A 23,752-nucleotide genomic window follows, 5' to 3' on the forward strand; every position below is an offset into this window, starting at 1 on the left:
AGCAGCACGTCCGTGTCTCCAAGAGACGATGCAATAGCTTGGTGCCGCCCGAAGCTAGAGGTGGAGGCTCGGGCCCGAGTGTAAGTTCAAGTGCCACATCACGCGGTTGTGCCATGGACGAGCCCCGTCTCACTTGGTTCAGGTCCCAGGAGGTTCCTCGCAGCGTGTGTGTGTACACACGAGATCCCCGAAGGTTTTTCATGGTCCAAAGAAAAGAAGAAGAAGAAGAAGAAGAAAGAAGAAAGAAGAAGAAGAAGAAGAAGAAGAAGAATGAAGAAGGGGAGGGAGGGAGGGAGATTCAAACACAAATCAATCAAATTCTAAAACATACCCCTCTCTCTCTCTCTCTCTAGAAATCCTCTGTTTCCTTCTTTCTTCAGAATTTCTCTCTCTCTCTCTCTCTCTCTCTCTCTCTCTCTCTCTCCAGAAATCCTCTGTTTCCTTCTTCTCTTCGTTCCTTCAGAATTCATCTCTCTCTCTCTCTCTCTCTCTCTTTCTGTTCCTGTCTTCTTTCTTCACTTCTTTCCTTCAGAATTCCTCACTCTCTTCTGTTCCTTCCTTCCTCTCTTCTGTTTTGGTCTTCTCAAGCCCTGTTTCACCATGATTCCTGTGAAGCATAAGACCCCCCTCAAGTCAAGAACCCTGTCTCCCAGCCTCAACATCCTCAGCCCCAACAATGATGACTTCGAGAGGGCGCAAGTTCGAGCCGCCAGGGCCGCCTCGCACAGAAGGAGATCCATCGGCCTCGTCGGAAGAGGAGACAAAGATTATGAGGGTGAAGAAGACATTCTTGGCAAAGGTCAGATCTTAGATCTACTTCAGAACTGTATCAAGCTTGCTGCTGAAAATGTGAGTGCTCTTTCTAATTTCCATCGTCTTCCTCCTCATCCTTCCTTCCTTCTTCTTCTTCTTCTCCTATTTCATTTTCCCTTTCTTATCGCCCCTCCCCCATTTCCCTCTTTTTATTTCATCAATTTTGCTCATTGTTTCCGCAATTCTCTCATTCTTTCTACTTCTCTTCCCATTTTCTATTTTTATTTTTTTTCTATCTCTCTTTTTCTCTTTCATGATCATAAGTCTGTTCACGATGCGACTTTTCATCACGGTTTCATCTGTGAAATATCACAGAAAATCAATCAGCGAAACACGTGGGAGCTTGGGCTGATCGATCACATCAGTGAGATTGTGAATGCTGATGATGGAGAAGATGCAGAGACCAACTTCCAGAAGGTAGAACTCTGATATCTTACCCTAAACATTGTAATAAAATTTGAAAGATTTTTGAAATTCATATGATCCTTCCCATGTACCAAAATTAGCATAGGATGGCAGAATTCATTTTTTTTGCTTCTGAAAGCAAACTATGGGGCACATGTCATTAGTCTTCTATGTATGTATGTAATGTACGTATACCTTTGCTTGGTTATATATATCTTCATAATCTTAGGTGTCACTTTGATTTTTCTTTGAGTCCAGAAGTATCATTCCTAATGAAAATTTTACCACTCTAGTAAAAGCTTGCTATGGTTTCACACTTTGTTTTTCTATAGAACGCTTGCAGTAATTTTCTAGACAAGTTGGAAAAACATTTGTTGATGAAGGTATTTCTATCTTATACAAACAAAAAAGCTCATTCATGGAGGGATAAATCGATTTTAGGATCAAAATGTCTGAAATCTCACTATATACACCCCAACTTTAAAACCATGTTGCTTTTTGTAATGAAAAGCAAATATCCGATTTCTATGAAGGATTTTTTGTTTACGCACATGAGACATGTTCATGTGTTGTGAAAGGTAATTGTTTTCAGTCTCATGATTGTTTTGAAACTTGTATTTATCCCAGATTGTAAAACTGTTTTGTATGATAATATACTCAATATATGCAAGGTCTAAATATTGTTCTGTGTTTCCCATTTCCCAGGCTAGCTGTACATTGGAGGCAGGGGTGAAAATTTATGCCTATAGAGTTGACTCTGTACATTCTGAAACCTATAAAGTGCTCGGAGGATTGAATCGGACAGCAGCCTATGGAGAAGATCATGAAGGTAATAATATCTTCCTATCAGCCTATTGAAAATTGTATGATTTTCCTTGTGCTGTTTCTTCTTCTTTTATTGTAGGCTACTATCAATCGTGGGATATTCAGCTAATCTGCAGTGCATTCTTTTTTATTCAGAGAATAATGATCCTCAAAATGTCGAAGTAAGTGAAGGAGAAGCTGAAAAAAAAGATGGCCAAAAGAAGGTGAATAAGTTGATCTTTAACTCACATTAAGGAGAATGGTTTCCCCATTTCTTCCAATGTATTTAGACATTAACAATAAAGTGTTAGCATGACAAAACCCCAAAACAACTAGGTCCAACATGTATACATGCTTAAGATTAAGTTGATGAAGCTACTTTGATATATGAATGTAGATATCTAGTTCTGCAGCTACCTTGGAGTCCTATGAATCCCTGAATGTAAAAAAGTTTGATGGTATGTTGGAATATATCTATCACTCAGTTTTTTTTCTCTTGTAAAGGTTACAAATTACCCTAAATGTTTTGTCTTTGCATGTATTATTCAGTTGCGTTCACAGTCGATCCTCTATTCAATCAGATGTCAGCCCAATTTGATGAGGGTGGTGCAAAGGGTCTTCTTCTGAATAGTCTTAGTGTTTACGGTGGCTGTAAATTGGTGTTTGATTCCAGTGAAATTCCTACCAAGTATAGGAAGCTGAATTCTGGACCAAATAGTTGTGAAACTATCAATTTGTTCTCCATAAGAGGTCAATGAGCTCATACACTCATGTCATCTTCAATCAAACATTGAAATAATGCGCATTATGTATACTTATGTTTATTTCTTCTGATTCAGACTGTTTTCAAAAGCTAAACTTAGACATAAAAGCGGAGACAGAAATTTCCCCCACACTACGAGAAATTTTGGCTATGTTTGATGATCCTTATCGAGCAGCATCAGAAATGGAAGGAGCTAAGAAAAACACAGATATGAATGTTGAGGATTATGAAGATAATGAGCACTCGTCATTTGCAGATGATGGTGGAATGGGAGAGGTTATAAATGAGTTTGAGGCAGACCAGTCAGAAGAAATAAATTCTTCAGAATCAGTTGAAGAGGTGAGCCATGATAATACTAATTGGGACTATAATGGAGAAACCTATGATGAGGACGTTGGTCAAGAAGGTGGAGAAAGCTATGATCAGGTTAGAGAATGATAAATATACTAGGTTTTTTCATTATTGAAATTGTCTTTCATTTTTTCTTTTTTGAACCTTCTAGGAAAGCTTTTGTAGCAGTTTTCATGAGGCAAATTTGAGTGATAATGATGCTCAGCAGCTAGTTGACTGGATAAGTCCAGTTGTAAATTTGAGATCAAATACTTGGGCTGGTCCAGATCATTGGAAGTTCAGAAAGACTCAGGGTAATCCACACATACATGTTCTCATTTTTTTTCATATATTTCAGCCAAATCACACATTCTTATTATTCTTTTGAACAAAGATGTGGTTAAAGATCCAGAAATACAAACAAAGGCTGCTGAGAAGAAGAAACAGAGGAATGAAAAGTTTTCAATTGATTTCCTGCTACCTCCTAAAGTTGACATGTCAATCTTTGCCCCTGCAACTGACCTTAAGTCTCTAATGCTGCCCCAGAGTAATTCCCTTCCAAGTACGCTGCTTCCAGATGATTTTCACTATCAACCAGAAAATCTTGTAAGGCTGTTCTTGCAGCCATCAACGATGGTAATCTGTTATGGATTTTACAGCCTCTTTGTTTTTACCATGCAACACTTTTAATGATTTTACTAATGGCTTTTCTTGATATGCAGTGTCTTAATCATAAGAGCAAACAGAAATCTGGTAATCTCAGCAGCTACATGGTTGCCCATAAGGAAAATTATTTTTGTGGGCAAAACACCAAAGATACCGCTAATGTGTTGATAGTTTCAAGAATACCCTTAAAGTTTCAAAATGTTACGAGAATGCCTGCATACAGTAGTAAAATTTGTATCAATGATGGGTTGTTTTTTTAGGAGTGATTTGTTAGTTAAAAAGTTTTTGAAATGAATACGACATCAAACCCATTATTGTTTGAGAGCTCTGGTTAAATATTCAACAACTGAGGGGTATTTGGGTGTTTTTCCTTGCATTTTATATTATTTCCATTGCATTATAATGGTAAGTAAAATAATCCAGGAATCAGAGGATCCAACAACAATGCCTCAGACATGATGAATATCCAGTGGGATGATGGTGTAACCGATGATTGGGATGATGAAAACATGCATGGCGATTCTGACTACATAGATGAGATTGAAATGATTCCACAACCAAGAAAAGTAAACTGTCTTTCATAGCTTTTTCGTTGGTTGAAGTTCATATATATATTCCAGGTTTTAATCCTGGAAATAAATTTTAGGTGTAATTCATTTGCAGTTACTACAGTTTCTTTGTTTGTAACTCTGGAAATTGCTCAGGTCCAGAAGATTGAAGTAGATTATGACAAGACCTCCAAACAGATCGATGTTCGGGTTCTCAAAGAGACATTATGGCAGAACTTGCAAGAAACATCTTCCCATCAGGTATTTGTTTTTTTGGGGAAAACATTGAAATATATTCCCACGAGTTTTTCTTTGTTCCCTGACTTTCTGTTATTTCCTTATTCAACCCCAGAAGAGCAATTCTATATGCTATTTGATGGTCAAATCATTCTGTTATTTTCACAATAACAAAAACTCAGGACTTTTGAAGAGATTAATGAAAGTGTTTAAATTCAGAGTTTTCCCCTTTCTTTTTGTTCATTATTTTGAAACAATTGGAAGTTCATTTAATTAGGCTCTTTGTTTTCTGCACATCAGGATTCAGAAGAGACCAGCAACATTTCTTTCAAATCTGTTCTTCACCAAGTGCCTACCTCATGTGGGGCAGCATCTGCTCAAGGTGATATCTCAGTGCATTTGTGCTTCATTTGCTTACTACATCTTGCAAATGAACATAACTTGAGTATCCTCGACTGTCCAACCATGGATGAGTTGTATATTACCAACGTGATGTCCAAATCGAACACTTCGCAAGTGACCACTTTCTGACATATCGTCAGGGTCATGTCTCAATCTGCACTTGCACATAAATTTTTATGCTGCTGGAACCTTTCTAATCAGGTAACTTGACACTAATCAGCAAGCTAGATTTGGTCTTTCTTCCAAACATCTAATCTATATTAGGTGTTTTGCCGTGCTGGCAAACGACTTTGGCAAGACAAACCAATAGATGGAAACTTCTGTGTATCTCTTGACCATCAGTGTAATATCATACATTTGTTTTTCAACTTTTTGTCTTTGGAGAAATGTCGGAGATTGATGAGGATCCCAAATGGCATGAGTAATTGGTCTCACTGGATTCTCACCAATGTTTGTGTTACCCAAGCCAACATTCTCACTTCCGCTTTGTCCACACCTGCTTGCACTAGTGCTTTTACCTAGTATGGAATGTGGGGGAAGCTAGCTAGCCCAATACAAGGTTTTTGATAATTAGTGTGATGAATTGTAAGATAAAAAGTTTCGTGCTAAATTCTATCTTGTTCTTTCATAACAGATGGTTTTGTTGATTGAAAGGTTATTTTTTTCATTATGTATCCATGGGTTTTGACTTCCTTGACTATTAAAGTAAACACATCTTGTAAGTTTGGATCTCTGGGTGATGTATGTTTGTAAGGTAAGCTATTATATCTAAAGCACCAATTAAGAATTGTGCTACTTGTGGATTGACATTAGTTGAAACTCAAGAATGAATCTTTGAATTCGATTATATACAGTACAAGGCCTTTTGAGATCTTGTGGACGCCTTTATTACTTTCAACTACACGGATTCCATTGAAAGGTGCATTACAAGTCAAATTCTGCTACACCATACCATAACTATTACACATCGATTAGTTCACAGTTACATTCCATTGGACGGTGAATTACATACATATCAAATTCTGCTGTACCACAACTATTACATCACATGTACACTACTGGTTCTCAAAGAGTTAAAGCTCAGATGCAAAGCTTTGTATTTATACAATGTTCTGATATAATAGCCATTTCCATACTTTCTTTGTTCTCAAATATATGCCTTCCTGGAGGCCTTTGCATCGTTAACAAGTTCTACTTGAAGTTCTTTTGTTAAATATTTACTGAAGGCAGGCACGCCATCATAATAAGTTGTTTGTCATTACCTTAAACCAAAAGGGAAACCAATTTCTTCCATACTGTAGTCTGAATATATACCCATAATTAGAATATGCATACCCACAATATAAATACACTACAATAAACGTTGATGGGAATATGACATTGAGTTATGGAATCCATACCAACTGATATCAAAACTACTACTGTGCGTAGAAAAAAATTGATGACATTATCAAAACTGCAACTACAGGAGTGCATAATAATATATAATGTAACAAGATAAGAATCACTACTACAAATCTGGCATTGAAAATTTCGATCAGATTAAAATAAACTAAACCATCCTCATTGAAGATTTCATAAAATTCCATTGCCATGGACACCACTTACAAAGCACATAGGTGATACATCATGACAGAAGTAGCAATTAAGAATCGAAATCATAGTTCAGGAAACAAAATTGACAGAGGCTCAAACCTAATACAAAATGCAAGAAACTCTAATCAATATCCCCCCTTAAGATCATTAACAACATCATACGGAATAGGTGTAACAGTCTCCAAGGTAGCTCCTTCCACAATAAAACCAGGTTTTGGTCCTTCCGGCTGCCTCTTAGTAGAAATCTTCTCACCTTTAGCTTTGGCTTCAGCCTTGAGCAGATCATTCTTCTTGATTCTTTCAATCAAGTCCTCCTTGCAACGCGAGGGCTGCACATGCTCAATACGAACATGTATTCTCTTCTTCACAATTCTAGTGTTCACCTGTTGGCAGTTTCAAAGCAAGAAATTATGTTTCAGTTACAAATCAATCAACATTACGTGCACCGAGTCAATCTAATTAGGATACATATCATCTACCATTAAAGAACTACTTAAAAATTCACAATGGTCAGGTTGACTGAAGGAGATCACGAGAAACAAAAAAATTCTAATTCATTGCTCTAATGCCATGGGCCGTGCTTGTCAGTCAAAATTCGAACTAGCAGATTGGTGAATCATTACCCTGATTGGGGTATAACCCAGCACTAGCTATACGGGCAAAGTTCTGAATGCCATGCTGAAAAACATAATTACCATAGCTATATTTGATACACCCAGGACGAGGCACATTAATATAGCAAACACAACTGACACAATATAAACTGGAAGAGTATCAGAGCAGCACATCAAACATGGATCAAGAAGATGATACAAAACCTATGACAAGCCTCATTAATGCAAAAAATATATAATAATGGACTATAATTCAGTCTGACACAATGTCAACTGGAAAAACAAAAATGTGAAGGAGATCAACCATGGGCCAAATCCATAAAAACGCCACATTAGCAAGATAATAAAAAAATTCCCTGGTTATAGAATCAAACATATTACGAGTGATGACACGAAACTAAAGAGATACACATAAATGAGAAGAAAAAAGAAACATCAAAAACCTCCCTAAAAACATAAAAATATATCGAGAATCATTCAAAACATCACGCTTTCATTAACTCCTAAATATATAGAAATGAATAGAGAATCATACAAAATGACAAACACCCATTCCATCTCAAAACTTCAAATCATGGACCAAATGCGAATATTTGTAAAAACTAGACCAAGGAAGAGAAATCGAGAACTTATATATTTGCTATATACTATCAGAGGCATACAGCGGATAAAAATACGATATTTTAGCAACGGATAGAAAACAACAGGCGAAGAACTAGAATTTAACATGTTTGATCATTTAAAAATGATTAAACCAGGAACGGACGTCATTAAATTGAAGAGATAAACAGAAAACCAAGGAGTTATAAATCGTCTGTTCGTCTACTCATACGATGCATAGACATGTCATGGACCGCGAAAACGAAGGAGACCTACCTGTGTGCTATTTCCCATAATAAAAAGAAAAAGAAAAGAGAGGAATGTCTGGAAATCCAATAAATGTAGGAAACGGAATATCGATCTCTACCTGTTTGTTCATCTCGACGCCAATGGCTCGTTTCGTGACGTTCCAGACAACACCAGTGCGTCCATGGTAGAACTTGTGAGGCATACCCTTGTGGATGGCACCATTCACCTTGATGTCGACATAATCACCGATTCTGTAGGTGCGAAGGTAGGTGGAGAGATGGATATAACCTTTCCGCCTGAACGGGCGAGAGAAGAGATCGCGTGTACGAGATCTCTGTCCATGTCCTGCAGGCATCTCTGACGATCTTCTTCTGCTTCTGCTTCTTCTGCCTGCGTAGTCTGCTCAGAGAAAGAGGGGAAAGAGAAGGAGAGAAAGACAGATGAGTGAAATACACAAAGCTCTCCAGAAAACCCTAACCCCTGGCTCGTTTCACACTAGGACGTCTGTCCCTGGGCTCCGTGCGTACACACATACTCATACTGGTTTGGCCGCCCAAAGTCCAAGCAACAACAAACACGAGGCGGTAGTAGTAGTAGTAGTACTACTACTACTACTACTAGTAGCAACAACAACAACAGCTCCATGCGTACACACATACTCATACTGGTTTGGTCGTCCAAAGTCCAAGCAACAACAAACACGAGGTGGTAGTAGTAGACTGTAGTAATAGCAACAGTAGTAATAGTAGTAGTAGTAGTAGTAGTAGTAGTAGTAGTAGCAGCAACATCAATAGTACTAGTACTAGTAGCAACAACAACAACAACAATATTAGGGGGGAGAGGAGGAACACGAACATGGCTCTCGCACACACCTAAGGGCACTTGCGTATGTCCTCAAGAGCCCTTGTTGTGATCCCCGTTTCACACGCTTATCCTATGGTGCATCCGGGCACGTTGGCATTCTCTTCCCTTTCAGGGACCTAAAACCCCACCTCAACATTCGCATGTGCACTCCAAATCCCAAGAGCATGTGGTAGATACGACATGTGGGTTGGGTTGGGTTGGGTTGGGCACTTTTGTCTCCCACGCAAACCTTCGCAACATGGTTTATGCTGCTACTTGAAACCTCTTGCGCCTTGCTTCGAGACTTAGTTAGCCTTCATTGTGGAGCTCGAAAGTGTCCGCTATTGTGAAAGATGCAATACGACGAGTTGGCGAATAAACTTCCTAACGAGCTCAATAAGTCTATTGTTTGCATGATAATGGTGGGTGATCATTACCTAAAGTCAATACCATAGGAGGCTAAGAGAGTGATACCTCTCTAAGACTATGTAAAACCATAATGGCAAAAACATTAGTCAAATCATTGTGCTTCTTCACGATCGTATATATCGAATGATAAGATGATGATGTGGGTATGTTTGGTGGTACAAAACTTACATTTAATTAAAAGGTGCTTCAAAAGGATTTAGACATGAAACCGAAACTTCTCTAAACATAGAGTTTAGGACAAGGTTGTAGAGCTAAGGAGCAAGAAGGAAACATGAGTGCTCTTTTTCATGTTTATTGTTATATTATTCTCTTGACACACATTCATTGCGCTTCTAATAAATGTCTTGGGAACACAATTATTATTTCTTCTAGAACTATTATTGAATTGTCGTATTACAATTCTTCATGGATAAGCAAATAGTTGAAAAGTTGTGAATGTTTTCACTTGAATACCTCTTGGTTACTAGATTAGTTGTCTGAGGTTCCCTTAGCTTATACTGTACAAGTGCATGGTGTATGCCAATTCAAATATTCATGAAGCATCAAGCAATCAATGAGAGGGGGAAACCTTAAAACCATGGTTATAACAAAATGATAGTTGGTCACGAAAATATCGATGTCTTGCTCTTGCGCATAATGGTTGCTTCGAATTCTCCATTATTGAAGCCACTTAGTCAATCAATCAAAGTGAATGAAGATTATGTATGATGGTGTTATTATTATGAAAAAGAGGACGATAATGGTCATGACTCATGACCACATTGATGTTGAAAAGATGGTTGTATGATGGTCATGTCATGGGTGTGTTGCTTTGCATGCCCTCGGATCCATGTGTTCAAGTTGAAGGAACTTGAGGTCAAGCTGGAGAATGTGTTGATAATGGTAAATATGAGAGTGATAATAGCTCTATGATTATCCTTGTAAGCCAAGATGATGATGACGATGTTATGGTGAAGAAGAAAAACATGATTGTTAATGTTATGGTTTCCTTGAAACTCAGCAAAAGAGAGAAGGAGAAGACGAATATCGTGTGGAGAGATAACAAACCATAATGTGATAATGATAATAGTAAAAAATGAGGTGAAGCAATGCACAAATGTGAATTTCATGGTTGTTGGAAGCATATGACAAGTATTTGACAATGCACTAAACTTAGTTTGCATCATACATATATATTTTTTAGTAACATTTTTATTACTAGTGGGAAACCTCACAGTGAGGTGAAAACCCACAAAGAATAAAGAGAAATATGCAAGTGTCGATTAGACACTAAAGAGCTTAGAAGCACTCAAAGTAAAGATTGTAAATGTGTAGTGTGATGTCTCTAAGTTGTAGACAATCAAATAGAGATTGCTTGAGTGATTGCTTAAAGAAGCTAACATCATGCAATTGGCTTTCATCAAAGACCTTATTATTGCAGGCCGTCCAAATGGTCTAGAGTGCCCAAAATCGTGTCCATTGGAGAAAATAAACATTGTTGGATAGGGCGCACAGAATTTGTCCAAATAGCCAAAAGTGTTTCCCAAACATTCAACCAAGAAATTTGTGATAAAGATATGCACTTAGTCTTTGTACAAATGTTGTACTAAATGAGCAAGTCCATAATAAGTGTGGGATATTTCTAATCGTGCACCACATTTTGCACAATGCGGTGAAGCCATTGATCGCTTTTGAAAATTTGACCTAGTCGGGAGCACGCCCAATAGGCATCTCCATAGGAATACCCTTTGCTTAAGTGGAAGACCATAGCTCCATAAGCTTGTAAGCTTGTTTTTCCACCAAGATCGTGTTTTGTGTAGATTCCATAATGCATTCGCATGTTTGTGAAACCACAAGGCAAGTTGCAATAACACATACACTGAATGTGTTGTAATGTTATTAATTGGAGTAACAATGTTCCCTTTTTGTAACATCCAGTTCTGAATCTTGCGATCTCCATCTAGAGGTGGCATTGGTACTAAGTGCAAACTCTGTGACTTGATTCTAGACAACGGGATGATGTGGCCCAAGACTAATCAATCATAATTAAGTAATATTGCATGTAAGCCATGAATATAGATTGCACTATCCTCAATTTGACATGGAGCGGCCATGTTGCAAACATCTAATAGCTTAGCTATTATCTCACTTTTTGTAGAACCTAATCAACCTTTCTTTTCCCTGTTGCATTCCATCCCAATGGATAGCCAAGATGTTTAGCCATTTCATTTGGGCTAACAACTTGACATGGCCACAAAAGTTGATGCCAACTATATGGTGTCAAGGGTAGGAGTTTGGACTTGTTGAAGTTAACATGTAGTCCAACAACTAATCCATACAACTTGAGGGCATACATAATCACTCTCATATCATTTGGATTGTTGTGTGATAGGAATGATGTATCATCAGCATATGCCTAAGCCACGAAATCATGTCCATCTTTCATTTGCAAACCGTGAAGTTGACCAATTGATACTAGATAATCCATGTACAATACTAGTGGATGAGTTGCAATTGCATACAACAATGCACTTACATGACAACCTTGTCGTACTGATTTGGCTAAGCTCCATGAATCTGTCAATTCACCCTCAATAATGCATGAAGATGTGCTAGACCCATAAAGCCAATAGATTACCTCGAGCATTTTTGGGCCAAATCCTAGTTTGACCATTGTGGCTACCACAAAATCCCACTGGATGGTGTCAAAGGCCTTTTCAATGTCAATTTGCATGATCAATACATCTGGTTTGGTGTATTTGGCATACTCTATTCTAGTATAAGCATTAGCAATATTATCTGTAATTTGCCTTCGGGGAATGAAACCGTACTGGTTTACATGTATGTCTCCCAACAAAGTGTCCTTAATACGATTAATAATTATCTTTGCAATAAGGTTATAGATCAATGGCACGAGAGTCATTGGTCGCCAATCCAAAAAAGTTTCACACAATTTCTTTTTGGGTATTAATTTGACCAAACTTGAATCTTTCCATGAGATAGGCATATCCCACTATTGCCAAGCATTATTTGCCATAGATAGGATTAAATCGTTAAGGGCATCCCAAAATTCTGCAATGAACTCTAGCGTAAAACCATCCCAACCAAGCGTTTTGCCTTTCCCGAGACCCTTCCAAGCCTCCAAAAGCTCCTCCATTGTAAATGTTGCATCCAAATAAATAGCTTTATCAACACAAATAGTGGGTTGAACTAGTGACAATAATGTATCTCTGGCCTATTTAACTGCATCTGTAACAAATACATTATTCGCAAAGATGTGAGAGAAGTGAGTTACACATTCCTTGGCTAGTTCAAGTCGGTTTGTAGTCCACAAACCATCACCTTTCAAAGAAGGATTTAGAAGAGCATCCTTTGTCTTTCAATGGAAATTGTTGTGACCTAACTTGCTATTTTCCCAATTTATTTTTGTTGCATAGCATCAATGTGTGTTTGGCCATACACAATGTATCCTCTTCACGTAAGGTCTAAAATCTTATATGTGCTAACTCCGTTAGGGCTTGACAAGTAAAATTGGCTTGTTAAATGCAATCTCTCTGCCTTGAGACATACCACTTCCCATACTCTTGTATTACTGTTTGTAATCTATGTACAAAATGTACCCATGCTATATCAACATCTATGTTGACTTCTACATCAAGAGGAGGTATAATGTCATAGACCATCCTCTTGAAGAGCTCATGTTCGAGGCAACTATTGTTAATAAACATGACTCTCTTCCTTTGGAGATGCATGGAGATGCACTTCATAGGAATGATTCCCAAAATGAAGGTCTAGCCAGACAGGAGCATGATCTATATGCATTGTACATGTGAAATTTTCATATTGACTAGCATGCAACAAATATCATCTATCAAGCATTGCATAGTACGAGGAGTGGGTGGTGTGATGAAAGGTAAACCCGAGAACATAAGGGTGCATCATTTTCCATAGATCAACCCAATCCAATGAGCTTTGCACATTATACCATTGATCTTGTTCCTCTCTCAACATATGTGAGTGCCCACTAGTGTTATCACATGCATTTGGAGAGTTGTTGAAATCTCCACATATAAATGCATTTTGTGGCCATGGATAAGCACAAATGTCTTGCCAAAGTAAAACATAATACATCAACATAGTTTTGCCATAAAGGAGCCAACCATCATTACTCGATAGTTTCTTACATTATTTAGGTCTCCTGCTTTATGTAATGGTTTGATCTTATTTCTTTCAACACTGATTTGTGTCTTATTTCTTTCATGGATGTGGTGAATTGGGTGTGTGGTGACATTGTCTTTCTCCATGTAGCCAAGTCTCTAGAGTGTTCATAAACAATAAAACATGTCATTTCCCTCATTAAAGTTTACCTACTAAAATATATTATGAACACTCTACCATAATTGTCATTGTCAAAGTTGAAGGCATAGTTCGTGAGTTTCCAATCATTGGTGGCATCAAACTTTTTCCTTGATGTAATTGGGTTTGCTTCATTGTTAAAACTCCTCTTCTTTAACTCCCTTTCTTTTGGAGTTCCCTCGTATGACCCTACTACATAGGGTTGAGAGTCAACACATTGTGAGTGTCACCGTGTGTCATTGTATCTAAATATTGCTTATCTTTATCTTGTTTAGTGACAATGACCATTGTTTGAATGCACATAGACCATTTGCTTTTTGAGGTCATGCTCTTTGTGGTGAGATGATTTTCTTTGAGCAATAACATCTCCTACAGATTAAAAAAAGGTCAATGATGTGTCCTTGGTGATCATGATGGTGGTTACAAGTTGATCGAAAATATATAATCTATCTCGCTCTTATGATTCTTTTGTTTTCCCAATTGATGAGAGAATGTTTCCCCATGCTTTCTTCAACATCTTCGCATCTCATACATAACTGAGCATGTTGGAAGACATTGCAGTACATGGCTTGCACCTTGTTGCAATGTCATAGAGTTGGTGTGCATCATGTTAAACATTTTCTACCATGACACACTTTGTGACATGGGAGTTTTGGTTTGACATGAAGGCGACATGGACCTTGATTGGGCCAATAATTTGACGAACCAACAATCGAACATCAAGCTTTGCATTTTCACTATGAAGCCACACCATCTCTTGGAGAATTCAAAAGCAACAGGTTTTGGCTCTATCTAGCATACAAGACAAAGTATGGGGGCATGGAAACTATCACGTGTGAAACCATGTGGCCCAAGCAAATCCTCATAGACCTCAACATCACGATCAAGGTGCTAATACATCTTTTTTGCACAACCACATTATTAGTATACAACTTTTTCACTACTCGTCGTGATGGAAGTGGGTGGGAGCTATTCACGTTATGTTGAATATTATTACATGTTTAGAGTATGATAATAGAATAAAGTACATATATGACCCACTAGGCATGTCCTCACACTGAATGTGAACGGTTGAGCTTGGTATCTCAACATGTTCCTTCAAGCTCAAATATACCATAGTGTCATGTTGGTGAGCATGGATTGCTTTTGCTCATTTCTAAAATTGTATCAAGGACTAAAATCTAAACGGTGATGGCCTACCCAAATAGTTCAAGGATGTGGTGAATCATTGTTAATGATCTTCTATAATATATCAAACAAAGAGAATGGCCAACTCTCTTATTCTCAAGGTGATATCCTATTGGAAGTGTGCTTGATAATCATTGTCACAAGAACACCCTTTATTTGAGTAGCAAACTTAATTTCCAAATTTTAGTAAGTATCTCATTCCACCATCCTATATTGAAAATTCAAACCAAGGGCTTGTAAAAGGGGAATTGTTGGTGGTTGACCACTGACCAAACACTTTATGAAACCTTTGCATAGGTTGGTTATGTCCATAAGGGCTTTTCAAGAGTTTGAGATAGAACTTAACTCGAGTTCCAACATATCACTTACTTGAGGTAGAATTTGAAGGTCATGCAACTTTCCATGTATGTAAATGTTGTGAAAGTGTGAGTGATGACATTGTACATGTATTCCATTGCACTCACACAAACGTATTGTTCATATGTAAGAGGAGTTTTTACGAGTAAATTATTGTTGCACATTACTTGATCAAATATCTTAAAGAGACTTCAAATTGGCAAAGATATTTATAGTTAATAGTATGGTCTTAAGTTTTAATGATTTTTAAATTTATGATTAATATTTCCATGTGGATATATTAATTGGAAAGGTATACTACTCGAATTTTGGGAACCCCCACGTTCAATTGAGCTTATCTTGGATTATTATTTTCAATTAAGGGAAGCACATTAGAAAACATGTTTTTTTAACCCATGTATTCTAATGTGCTTCCCTTAATTGAAAATAATAATCCAAGATAAGCTCAATTGAACATACAAATAGATTATCATGTGATGATGATGCATCCTGAAAGTACAAATAGATTAATGGTACAACAAAACTAAGGCGTTGAACTAACTGAATTCGTCACTAACACCTAGAATAGGCTTAAACAAATAAGTCCACAATTACAAAGTCTCCTCTTTATTTGTTATGACTATATTGTATAAGAACAAAATGTGGGGCAATTGAATAAGAAATATACCCCAACAAATTTAAGTATAGATTTATATATGTCTATGTCATGTGCCCAATAGCATTATACAAATTCTAAGTGAATACAAACATTTTTTTCTTGAGCACCTAGTAAGATGTGATAAAACATATCCAGTATTCCATTTTAGTACATGTTTTAGGACAAACCTTTAAAAAACAATGATAAACGTTTTAGTGAATTCGCCACCATTTTCCTAAGCATTCACAAGCACATTACATAGTATTGATCCAAAACATCGTTTTGGAAAATTCATGAGAGCAAAAAATTGGTGTGCCCCGAAAGGGCTATTTTGGAATTGGTGGGTTATATTGTGAATTGAAGAGTAGTTCAAAACCTATGCGCCACATAACACAAATGCCACTACTCATCAAAAGTCGTCGCCGCTTGTCTAATGAATATACTATTGAATTGAATATGTCATAATACAAGCACAAAATGCCCATTTCCTTTTGAAACTCTCTTACGAGCATACGATAGGGAGCAGAGGCAATTGCGAGGAAAATACCATTCTCGAAATCGGTGGTCTGCATAATTTATATGGGGAGAAGTTCAAAACATACGTGCCAAAGGAGGGTCACATATCACCACATTGTCCAGTGAGTGATCACATTTGATGCAAATTGTCATCATAACTTTAGGAATCAAGAACGACTCGACTCAAGCCTAAACCGAACCGTTAAACCGTTTTTTTAACGACTTGGTGGCTCGGTTTGGTTCTGTTTAGGCTTGAGCTTCCTTAACCGGTTTGATCTCGGTTTGGGATGGTTCAAGCCGAACCGAACCGGAACCAATTTGAGCCAATTTGGCTTCCAAGCAAGTTAAGGCTTAATCGGCTTGGCTAAACCGGTTTAGGAACCGGTTCGGTTCAAGTTTGGAAACCCCGAAACCGAAACGTTGCTGATTCTTACTTATAAGTTATAAGTTATAACAATCTAATCAACTGATGTGAATTTGTGGAATTCGAATCGAGATATATGTATATACACATACATACATACATACATATTATATAATATATATGTATATATATGTATATGTATATATATGTATATGTATATATATACATATCTATGCATATATGTATGTATATGTCTTAAAAATGCGGACTGAGGGAGGAATGCCTTAATGTGTGCGCGTGGTGGTTTGGGTTCGAAACCGAGGTAGACCAAATGGGGCTACATTCGTAGTTTCTTAAAACAAAAGGTATGAACTATTACTGTGAAATAACAGAAACATGGGGCTACATTTGTAATTCCTCAAGAAAGTCAGAGTTAAGAAAATACTAAAACCTAAAAGATTTTTTTTCTTTCCTTCTGTTTCTGCGATACGTATATAAAGCATTCGCCATCGCCATCGCCATCGCCATCGCCATAGCTCGTTCTCTGTCTCTGTCTCTGTCTCTGTCTCTTTGTCTCTCTGTCTCTCTGAACGAATAAGGATTCCTTGAGGCCTGCTCCTGCTCTCTGAAGCCATGGCGGCGTCCATCAGCCTCCGCCTGCATACCTCCTTCCTCACCTCCGATCACTCCCCCCAACCATCGCTTCATCGCAGCCTCAGGCTTCCAAACCCTAACCCCCTCCATTGTCAGACCTTTCGCTCTTCAGCCAAGCTCCGCTGCAATGCCGTCCTCGCCTCATCCCCTCGTCAAGAAGACGAGAATAAATTACAGGAACGACAAGAAGAAGTAGAAGAGAACGATGGCCGTGTTTACAACTTTGCTGCTGGTCCTGCTACATTACCTGCTTCTGTTTTGAAGAAAGCGCAGGATGAGTTCTATAACTGGAGAGGTTCCGGAATGAGTATATTGGAGATGAGCCACCGCGGCAAAGAGTTCCTTTCCGTCATTCAAGGTGCGGAATCCTCACTCAGATCCCTTCTCAACATTCCTGATGATTATGCTGTCTTGTTCCTTCAAGGAGGTGCCACGACACAGTTTACCTCTATTCCTCTTAATCTCTGCAAACCTGACGATTCTGCCGACTACATTGTCTCTGGTTCTTGGAGTGACAAGGCTTTCAAAGAAGCGCAGAAGTACTGTAACGCGAAAGCTGTATGGAGTGGGAAATCGGCTAAATATACCTCTCTTCCTGCTTTTGGTAAGCTAAATTCATGGTTATTTTCTCTTCCCAAAGTCTCATATTTGATCTGGTTGTCATCTGTTTTTTTTTCTGAACTATTCTCAACCCTGTCAACTCGATCTTGTTCGTTTCTGGTAAACGTAAAGCCAAATTTGGAGACATTTGGGGATCGAGTAAATCTTTGGATCTGTATTAGATTGGGCTCCGTCACTTGACACAAATGTACTTTATTTGCTGAAAACTAAGCACCAGATCTGGGAAAATTCGAGTGCTTTATTATATGCTATGTCTGCATTGGCACAATTAATATTCACCTTACGTGACAAATCCACTCATTTCTGTCAATTAATTTCCATACAGATCCAGGGAAATTTGTGCTTTAATATCTGGTGGTTCCAGATTAATGTAGCCTCCCCTTCTGGATACATGAATATAATTGAACTTGTTCATTTCTGGTAAATCTAGAATCAAAACTGGATGATATTTATGCCGGAAATATGCACATATTTTGGATCTGTATTGGGTATAAAATCAGAATGTTATTGTCTATAAAATTCGTATGATTTGATAACTTTTGAAATTGATGTTTTTACTGATTGGAGGCATCGCGATTATTTTTTATTTTTCCGTCTCTGCAAGAGATAGAGATGAGGTAGGTATGCATTTGTGTTCACGATGCATCCCATCAGATGTAGTCTCCATATCTATGGGTCTTCAACAAGATCCATAACTTACTTGATATCTGGTTGGTTAGAATGCATTCTGGTTATATGCATGATATCTGATTGAATGTCCATATCTCAAGAATACTCACAAGATCCATATGAAAGGAGATCGATCTCATATTTTATTTAATGGCATGTCAGACAATACACAATTGCATCTGATGTCCAATTGGAGTCATTACAAGATCCATGCCATCTACTGATCGAATTGTGGATCAGACATGGCCATACCTATGGGCTCATAAAAGATCTGTAATTTATGAGATCCATCGTTTATCTAATTTGATATTCCTATAAACTGAGGAGATCAGTTCATTACGATTTTGCATCCATCTTCCACCTTATTAAGTGACATCTAATTTCCAAATCCTTTAAACTCGTATAGAGTAGATCCTAATGCTCGGGCATTGATATTAGATTCTAAGCTCCCGGTATATGCTCACTTTTGTGCACCTATATTACAGTATAATAGGTCAATGTTTTATATGTGATTTTACTGATCCTTACATACTATACATGCAGCAGTCAAACTTGGTGATGGCACTAAATTTTCTGTCCTTAATAAATCGCTTTTCAGGTGATCTGGAATTCACACCGGGAGCAAAGTATCTTCACATCTGTGCAAATGAAACAATTCATGGAGTCGAGTACAAGGATTACCCGACTCCTCCAGAAGGGACTCTTCTTGTAGCTGACATGTCTTCGAATTTCTGTTCTAAACCAGTGGATGTATCAAAGTTTGCCTTGATTTATGCTGGGGCACAGAAGAATGTTGGTCCATCAGGTGTTACCATCGTCATTGTTCGCAAAGATCTCCTGGGTTCACCGCAATACATAACCCCAGTTATGTTGGACTACAAGATTCACGCAGACAACAACTCTTTGTTCAATACGCCCCCTTGCTTCGGCATCTATATGTGTGGATTGGTATTTGCAGACCTCCTTGCAAATGGGGGTCTAGAAGGTGCGGAGAAGAGGAACATTGAGAAGGCAAAACTACTATATGATGCGATTGATGGGAGCGAAGGATTCTATAAGTGCCCATTGGAGAAGTCTGTTCGATCGTTGATGAATGTTCCCTTCACGATGGGGTCTCCAGAATTAGAAGGAGAGTTTCTGAAGGCAGCGGCAGAGCAAGGTATGGTGCAATTGAAAGGTCATCGATCTGTTGGTGGTATCAGAGCTTCGATCTACAATGCGATGCCAAAAGGTGGAGTCGAGAAGCTCGTCGCCTTAATGAAGTCTTTCCAAGCCAAACATACGTCCTAAACTTTCCTTCTTTCTTTCAGTTCAAATCCTAGGATTGTGTGTTTTTATCACTGTTCACAAGCGCAACAATTCGATTTTCCTTTCTTTGATATAGTTAAGAGTCAAGTGATGCACCTACAGCATAGGTATTGCTGAACACACATCCGGTGCTCATCGGCATAGTGAAATAAAGATCTTGGTTATATCGATAATCATATATATACTCTTGTCCTGAAGGTATATTCACACTGATTGTACCCTTAATGTGTGTTATTATAGAGTCTGACTGTGTTAGAATAAAATAATTGTTTTTTTTTTCTATTGTATTGAACGCAATATATGTATAATATATATATATATATATTTGGATTAGTACATCAATTTTCTATCTCATTGATATCTGTTGTTGGGAAGCTTCATTAAAATAGGTTGTAAATGATCTTGGTGCGGGTGATGTTCAAGCTTATTTTGTGAAGCCTAGACAAGTCTCAAGAGATGAGATTAATGGCAAGAAATTTTCTGCATTTGGGTTGAAGTTTTTTGTTAAATTTGATGTAGGTACATCACACCCTATTCATGTATTGGCATCCATGATTGGGGTAGTTTAGAGAAATCATTACAAATTGCTCAATTGTTGCATGCCATCAATTTTAGAATGTTGGAATTTTTTGACCTATTCTTGAGTTTTACTTGACTTTGTCTTCATCATTGTGGATGCCACACAAAAAAAAGTATTTATTAGACCCCAATACTCACGAGTCACCTGTCCTAGTATCTCAAACATGCTTCTCTAAATCTTTTTTCTCTTGAGTTTATTGTGGTGATTTATTTTACAATCACCATAATCAAAATAAAGTAGTTTTTGAAATCCCAATCAATGGTCCTCAAGGGCCAAAACTTGAATCCCAAAAATATTTGGCTCAGCATATATACTTCTCTTGAGATTCATTTTGATGATTTTTTTTAAGACATGTCATAATGTGTTTTGATAAATCCCAATCATCCGATCATGACACAGAATAAACAACCGAGGAAGTTCTCCAACTTTAAGTTCCTAGTTTAGTTCTGCTTTTTACAATATAATTGACTTGAGAATATACCAATAGCAAGATTCTTTAGCCACTTTTTATCTTATTTTCGTTTTTTTACTTAGTAACATTTTCTAATCTCTTATTTGGTTTTATAAGCCATTTTGACCTCTTAAAAGATAGATCGCTGTATATTTGCCTTTCTATGCACTATAATTCTTTCGGGTGGGGTTACTACAAACTTTTGACGGTCAAATGGGGGGAGGGGGGAATGAAATAATGTAGGTGTTTGGGATGCTATAATTTGGAATTATAAATCGATAAGGCTTGATCTCCATTGAGATTTCGGTTGCCAATTGATTAACGTTCTCCACAAGTAGCCATAGGTCAACGGGCGATACCATATACACCAAAATTACATCAAAATCTAAAATAGGATGGACTAAATTAGCACACTCTTTAAACTTCTATAGTCTCGATGGGGGAAGGGGGGGGGGGGCCAAAGACAAAACCATGTTTTCTGAACTGGCTTCTAGACCCTAAACTTTGTTTAAGGGTTAACTCGGATGACGAGCTTGTTTAGTGCTGATAAGAAATTGTGTAAGAAAAGGGCTTGCTACAATCTTGGCCGACGTTAAATGGATAAAGACCCGAATGATCGTTGAATGGATAAAGACCCGAATGATTATTAAACAGATAAAGAACCGAATGATCATTGAACGGATAAAGACCCGAATGATTGTTAAACATATAAAGACATGAACGATCGTTGGTCTTGACACCGGGAAACGATTGTCCCCCCCTTATGTGGGGTGGGGGTGGATGGGCATGACGTGGCAACTTGTGTAGGACATAGCCGTGTGAACACGGTGGGAGACACGAACCAGAAAACAGACAAAACACCAGAAAACAGGGCATATAACTACTGCACAGAAGAAAGACGAAGAAGAATTAGAAGGAATTAAGGAAAGAAGGAAAACATATTTTCTCGTGTTTACTTCTCTTCTCCTCCGTCCATCGATTTGTTTCTCTGAGCCTTGCCATGGCTGAGCTCACAGAGACCCAGGTCGCAGAATTCAAAGAAGCTTTCTCTCTCTTTGACAAGGATGGAGATGGTAACGATTTTTCGTCTCAATCTGTGTTTCTGTATCTAAGACACACACACACACACACACACACACACGTACATACATACATACATAAACGTTATTTGATCAAACCATCCATCCATACAGTCAGAGAAAGACATACATTGTTTGATCAAGGAAAACATGCGTACATGCATTCTTTCATCAAAGAAACACATAAATCCATTCATTGAGCAAAAGAACACAGAATGTCTTTTTTCCGGTTAATGAGCAAAGAGGGGGAAAAAAAACATGCAGTTCTTTCTATAAAATTTCATGGGAAATTGTTTTGGTCATCACAAAAAACCTGATTTGTTGGAAATCCTCAGAAAACATTACAACAAGAGAGTTGGGGGCTGTCATGAGGTCACTTGGGCAGAGCCCAACAGAAACAGAGCTACAAGATATGATCAATGAAGTAGACACTGATGGGAGCGGAACAATTGATTTCCCTGAGTTTTTGAATCTTATGGCTAGAAAAGCAAGGGTATCCATTCTTATCCTACGACACTCGGCGTGATTCATCGCTAATATTTTGGTTATATGAGCGATTTATACAGGATCTTTCACATCCATTATAACACTATAAACTGTGGTTTCATGCTACCAGGAAATAGATTCCGAAGAAGATCTGAGGGAGGTCTTTAAAGTTTTTGATAAGGATCAGAATGGCTTTATCACACATGCAGAGGTATTAAGAGAGTTTTTTTTGGACATAGGCTCCCATGCATTCCTTTTGATGATTAAACTACCATACCTTTAATATACTGTCAAGTTCCATATGCATCTTTCTTCAGTTTTCATCTTGATCAACACTCTTATTGTTGTTTTCAAGTTTTAATGTTTTCTTGGGTTTAATTAAGCTGTAATCTGTAATCAAGCCCCATGGTTGTCTTCATTATCACAAAACCCGCTAGATCGATGACGTTCGTTATTACTTTGTTGTTAAAGCTTCGCCGTGTGATGATCAATATTGGCGAGAAGTTAACCGATGAAGAAATTCACGAGATGATTGTAGAGGCCGATAAAAATGGTGATGGGCAAGTGGACTATGAAGAGTTTGTAAAGATGATGCAGTACTAAAGAAAAGCTTGGCTAATTTCTAGGTATGTGTCATACCATACCATACCATACCATAGCTTCTTAACATATGCTTAACAATGCTATTGATTGGAAGAGATGGTTGTTGTGTATCAATGTTTCTCTGAGTTGTTGACTATCAAGGGACTTCTTGCTTTCCTGTTTTTTTCATAGTTGAAACTTGATATCTCTCTGTTTCTGTTGAACTTCAGCTGACTAAAACAATGTTTGTAACATGTTATACTTTTATCAGATACCATGGAATCTGCATTCTGTCAATCTCTGGATGCTGCACTATGGTTCGATGTGCATCACCAGTAACTATAATGTTGTAAAGGAATTAAAAATCACATATGAAAATTTAAGAAAAACTGAAAAGAGCTGTTCAGAATTTGAAAAAATATACATGCATATATCAACCATCTATCGAATTGAATCAAAATAAATGAATCTAGATTCTAACTTTTGATCTATTATATAAATCAACCCATATTTATATTTGAGCTGGGTAATCCATGAATCAAAAGAAATGAATCTGGATTCTAACTTTTGATCTATTATATAAATCAAACCATATTTATATTTGAGCTGGGTAATCCATGTAAATT

At 37.7% G+C, this 23,752-nt stretch overlaps 4 protein-coding genes across 4 annotated transcripts; 3 read left to right on the forward strand and 1 right to left on the reverse strand.

The window, feature by feature from the left end:
• Window positions 1-546: 546 nt before the first annotated feature.
• Window positions 547-5,336, forward strand: EMB2795 (condensin complex subunit). The gene is made up of 13 exons (XM_087336682.1): window positions 547-849; window positions 1,129-1,230; window positions 1,924-2,047; window positions 2,179-2,246; window positions 2,420-2,480; window positions 2,572-2,772; window positions 2,862-3,211; window positions 3,288-3,429; window positions 3,510-3,751; window positions 3,838-3,868; window positions 4,205-4,347; window positions 4,486-4,590; window positions 4,867-5,336. Exons 1-13 carry the CDS (start codon window positions 601-603, stop codon window positions 5,095-5,097), a joined length of 2,049 nt encoding a protein of 682 aa, XP_087192808.1. The 5' UTR covers window positions 547-600; the 3' UTR covers window positions 5,098-5,336.
• A 1,174-nt stretch (window positions 5,337-6,510) lies between these two features.
• Window positions 6,511-8,446, reverse strand: LOC147850381 (large ribosomal subunit protein eL21x/eL21w-like). The gene is made up of 2 exons (XM_087336633.1): window positions 8,146-8,446; window positions 6,511-6,947 (listed from the first exon to the last, which is right to left on the reverse strand). The coding sequence occupies exons 1-2, from the start codon at window positions 8,380-8,382 to the stop codon at window positions 6,690-6,692; spliced, it is 495 nt and encodes a 164-aa protein (XP_087192759.1). The 5' UTR covers window positions 8,383-8,446; the 3' UTR covers window positions 6,511-6,689.
• Window positions 8,447-17,241: 8,795 nt separating this feature from the next.
• LOC147850382 (phosphoserine aminotransferase 2, chloroplastic-like) lies at window positions 17,242-20,132 on the forward strand. Its single transcript, XM_087336550.1, has 2 exons — window positions 17,242-17,954; window positions 19,239-20,132. Exons 1-2 carry the CDS (start codon window positions 17,330-17,332, stop codon window positions 19,928-19,930), a joined length of 1,317 nt encoding a protein of 438 aa, XP_087192676.1. The 5' UTR covers window positions 17,242-17,329; the 3' UTR covers window positions 19,931-20,132.
• A 1,834-nt stretch (window positions 20,133-21,966) lies between these two features.
• LOC147850383 (uncharacterized) lies at window positions 21,967-23,524 on the forward strand. The gene is made up of 5 exons (XM_087336371.1): window positions 21,967-22,052; window positions 22,394-22,551; window positions 22,675-22,755; window positions 23,016-23,170; window positions 23,398-23,524. The coding sequence occupies exons 1-4, from the start codon at window positions 21,980-21,982 to the stop codon at window positions 23,145-23,147; spliced, it is 444 nt and encodes a 147-aa protein (XP_087192497.1). The 5' UTR covers window positions 21,967-21,979; the 3' UTR covers window positions 23,148-23,170; window positions 23,398-23,524.
• Window positions 23,525-23,752: the final 228 nt, after the last annotated feature.

This window comes from Azolla caroliniana, unplaced genomic scaffold (assembly GCF_043228905.1).
Source record: "Azolla caroliniana isolate FFs.n. ecotype wild unplaced genomic scaffold, voAzoCaro1.0.p SCAF_21, whole genome shotgun sequence".
NCBI classification, from domain to species: domain Eukaryota; kingdom Viridiplantae; phylum Streptophyta; class Polypodiopsida; order Salviniales; family Salviniaceae; genus Azolla; species Azolla caroliniana.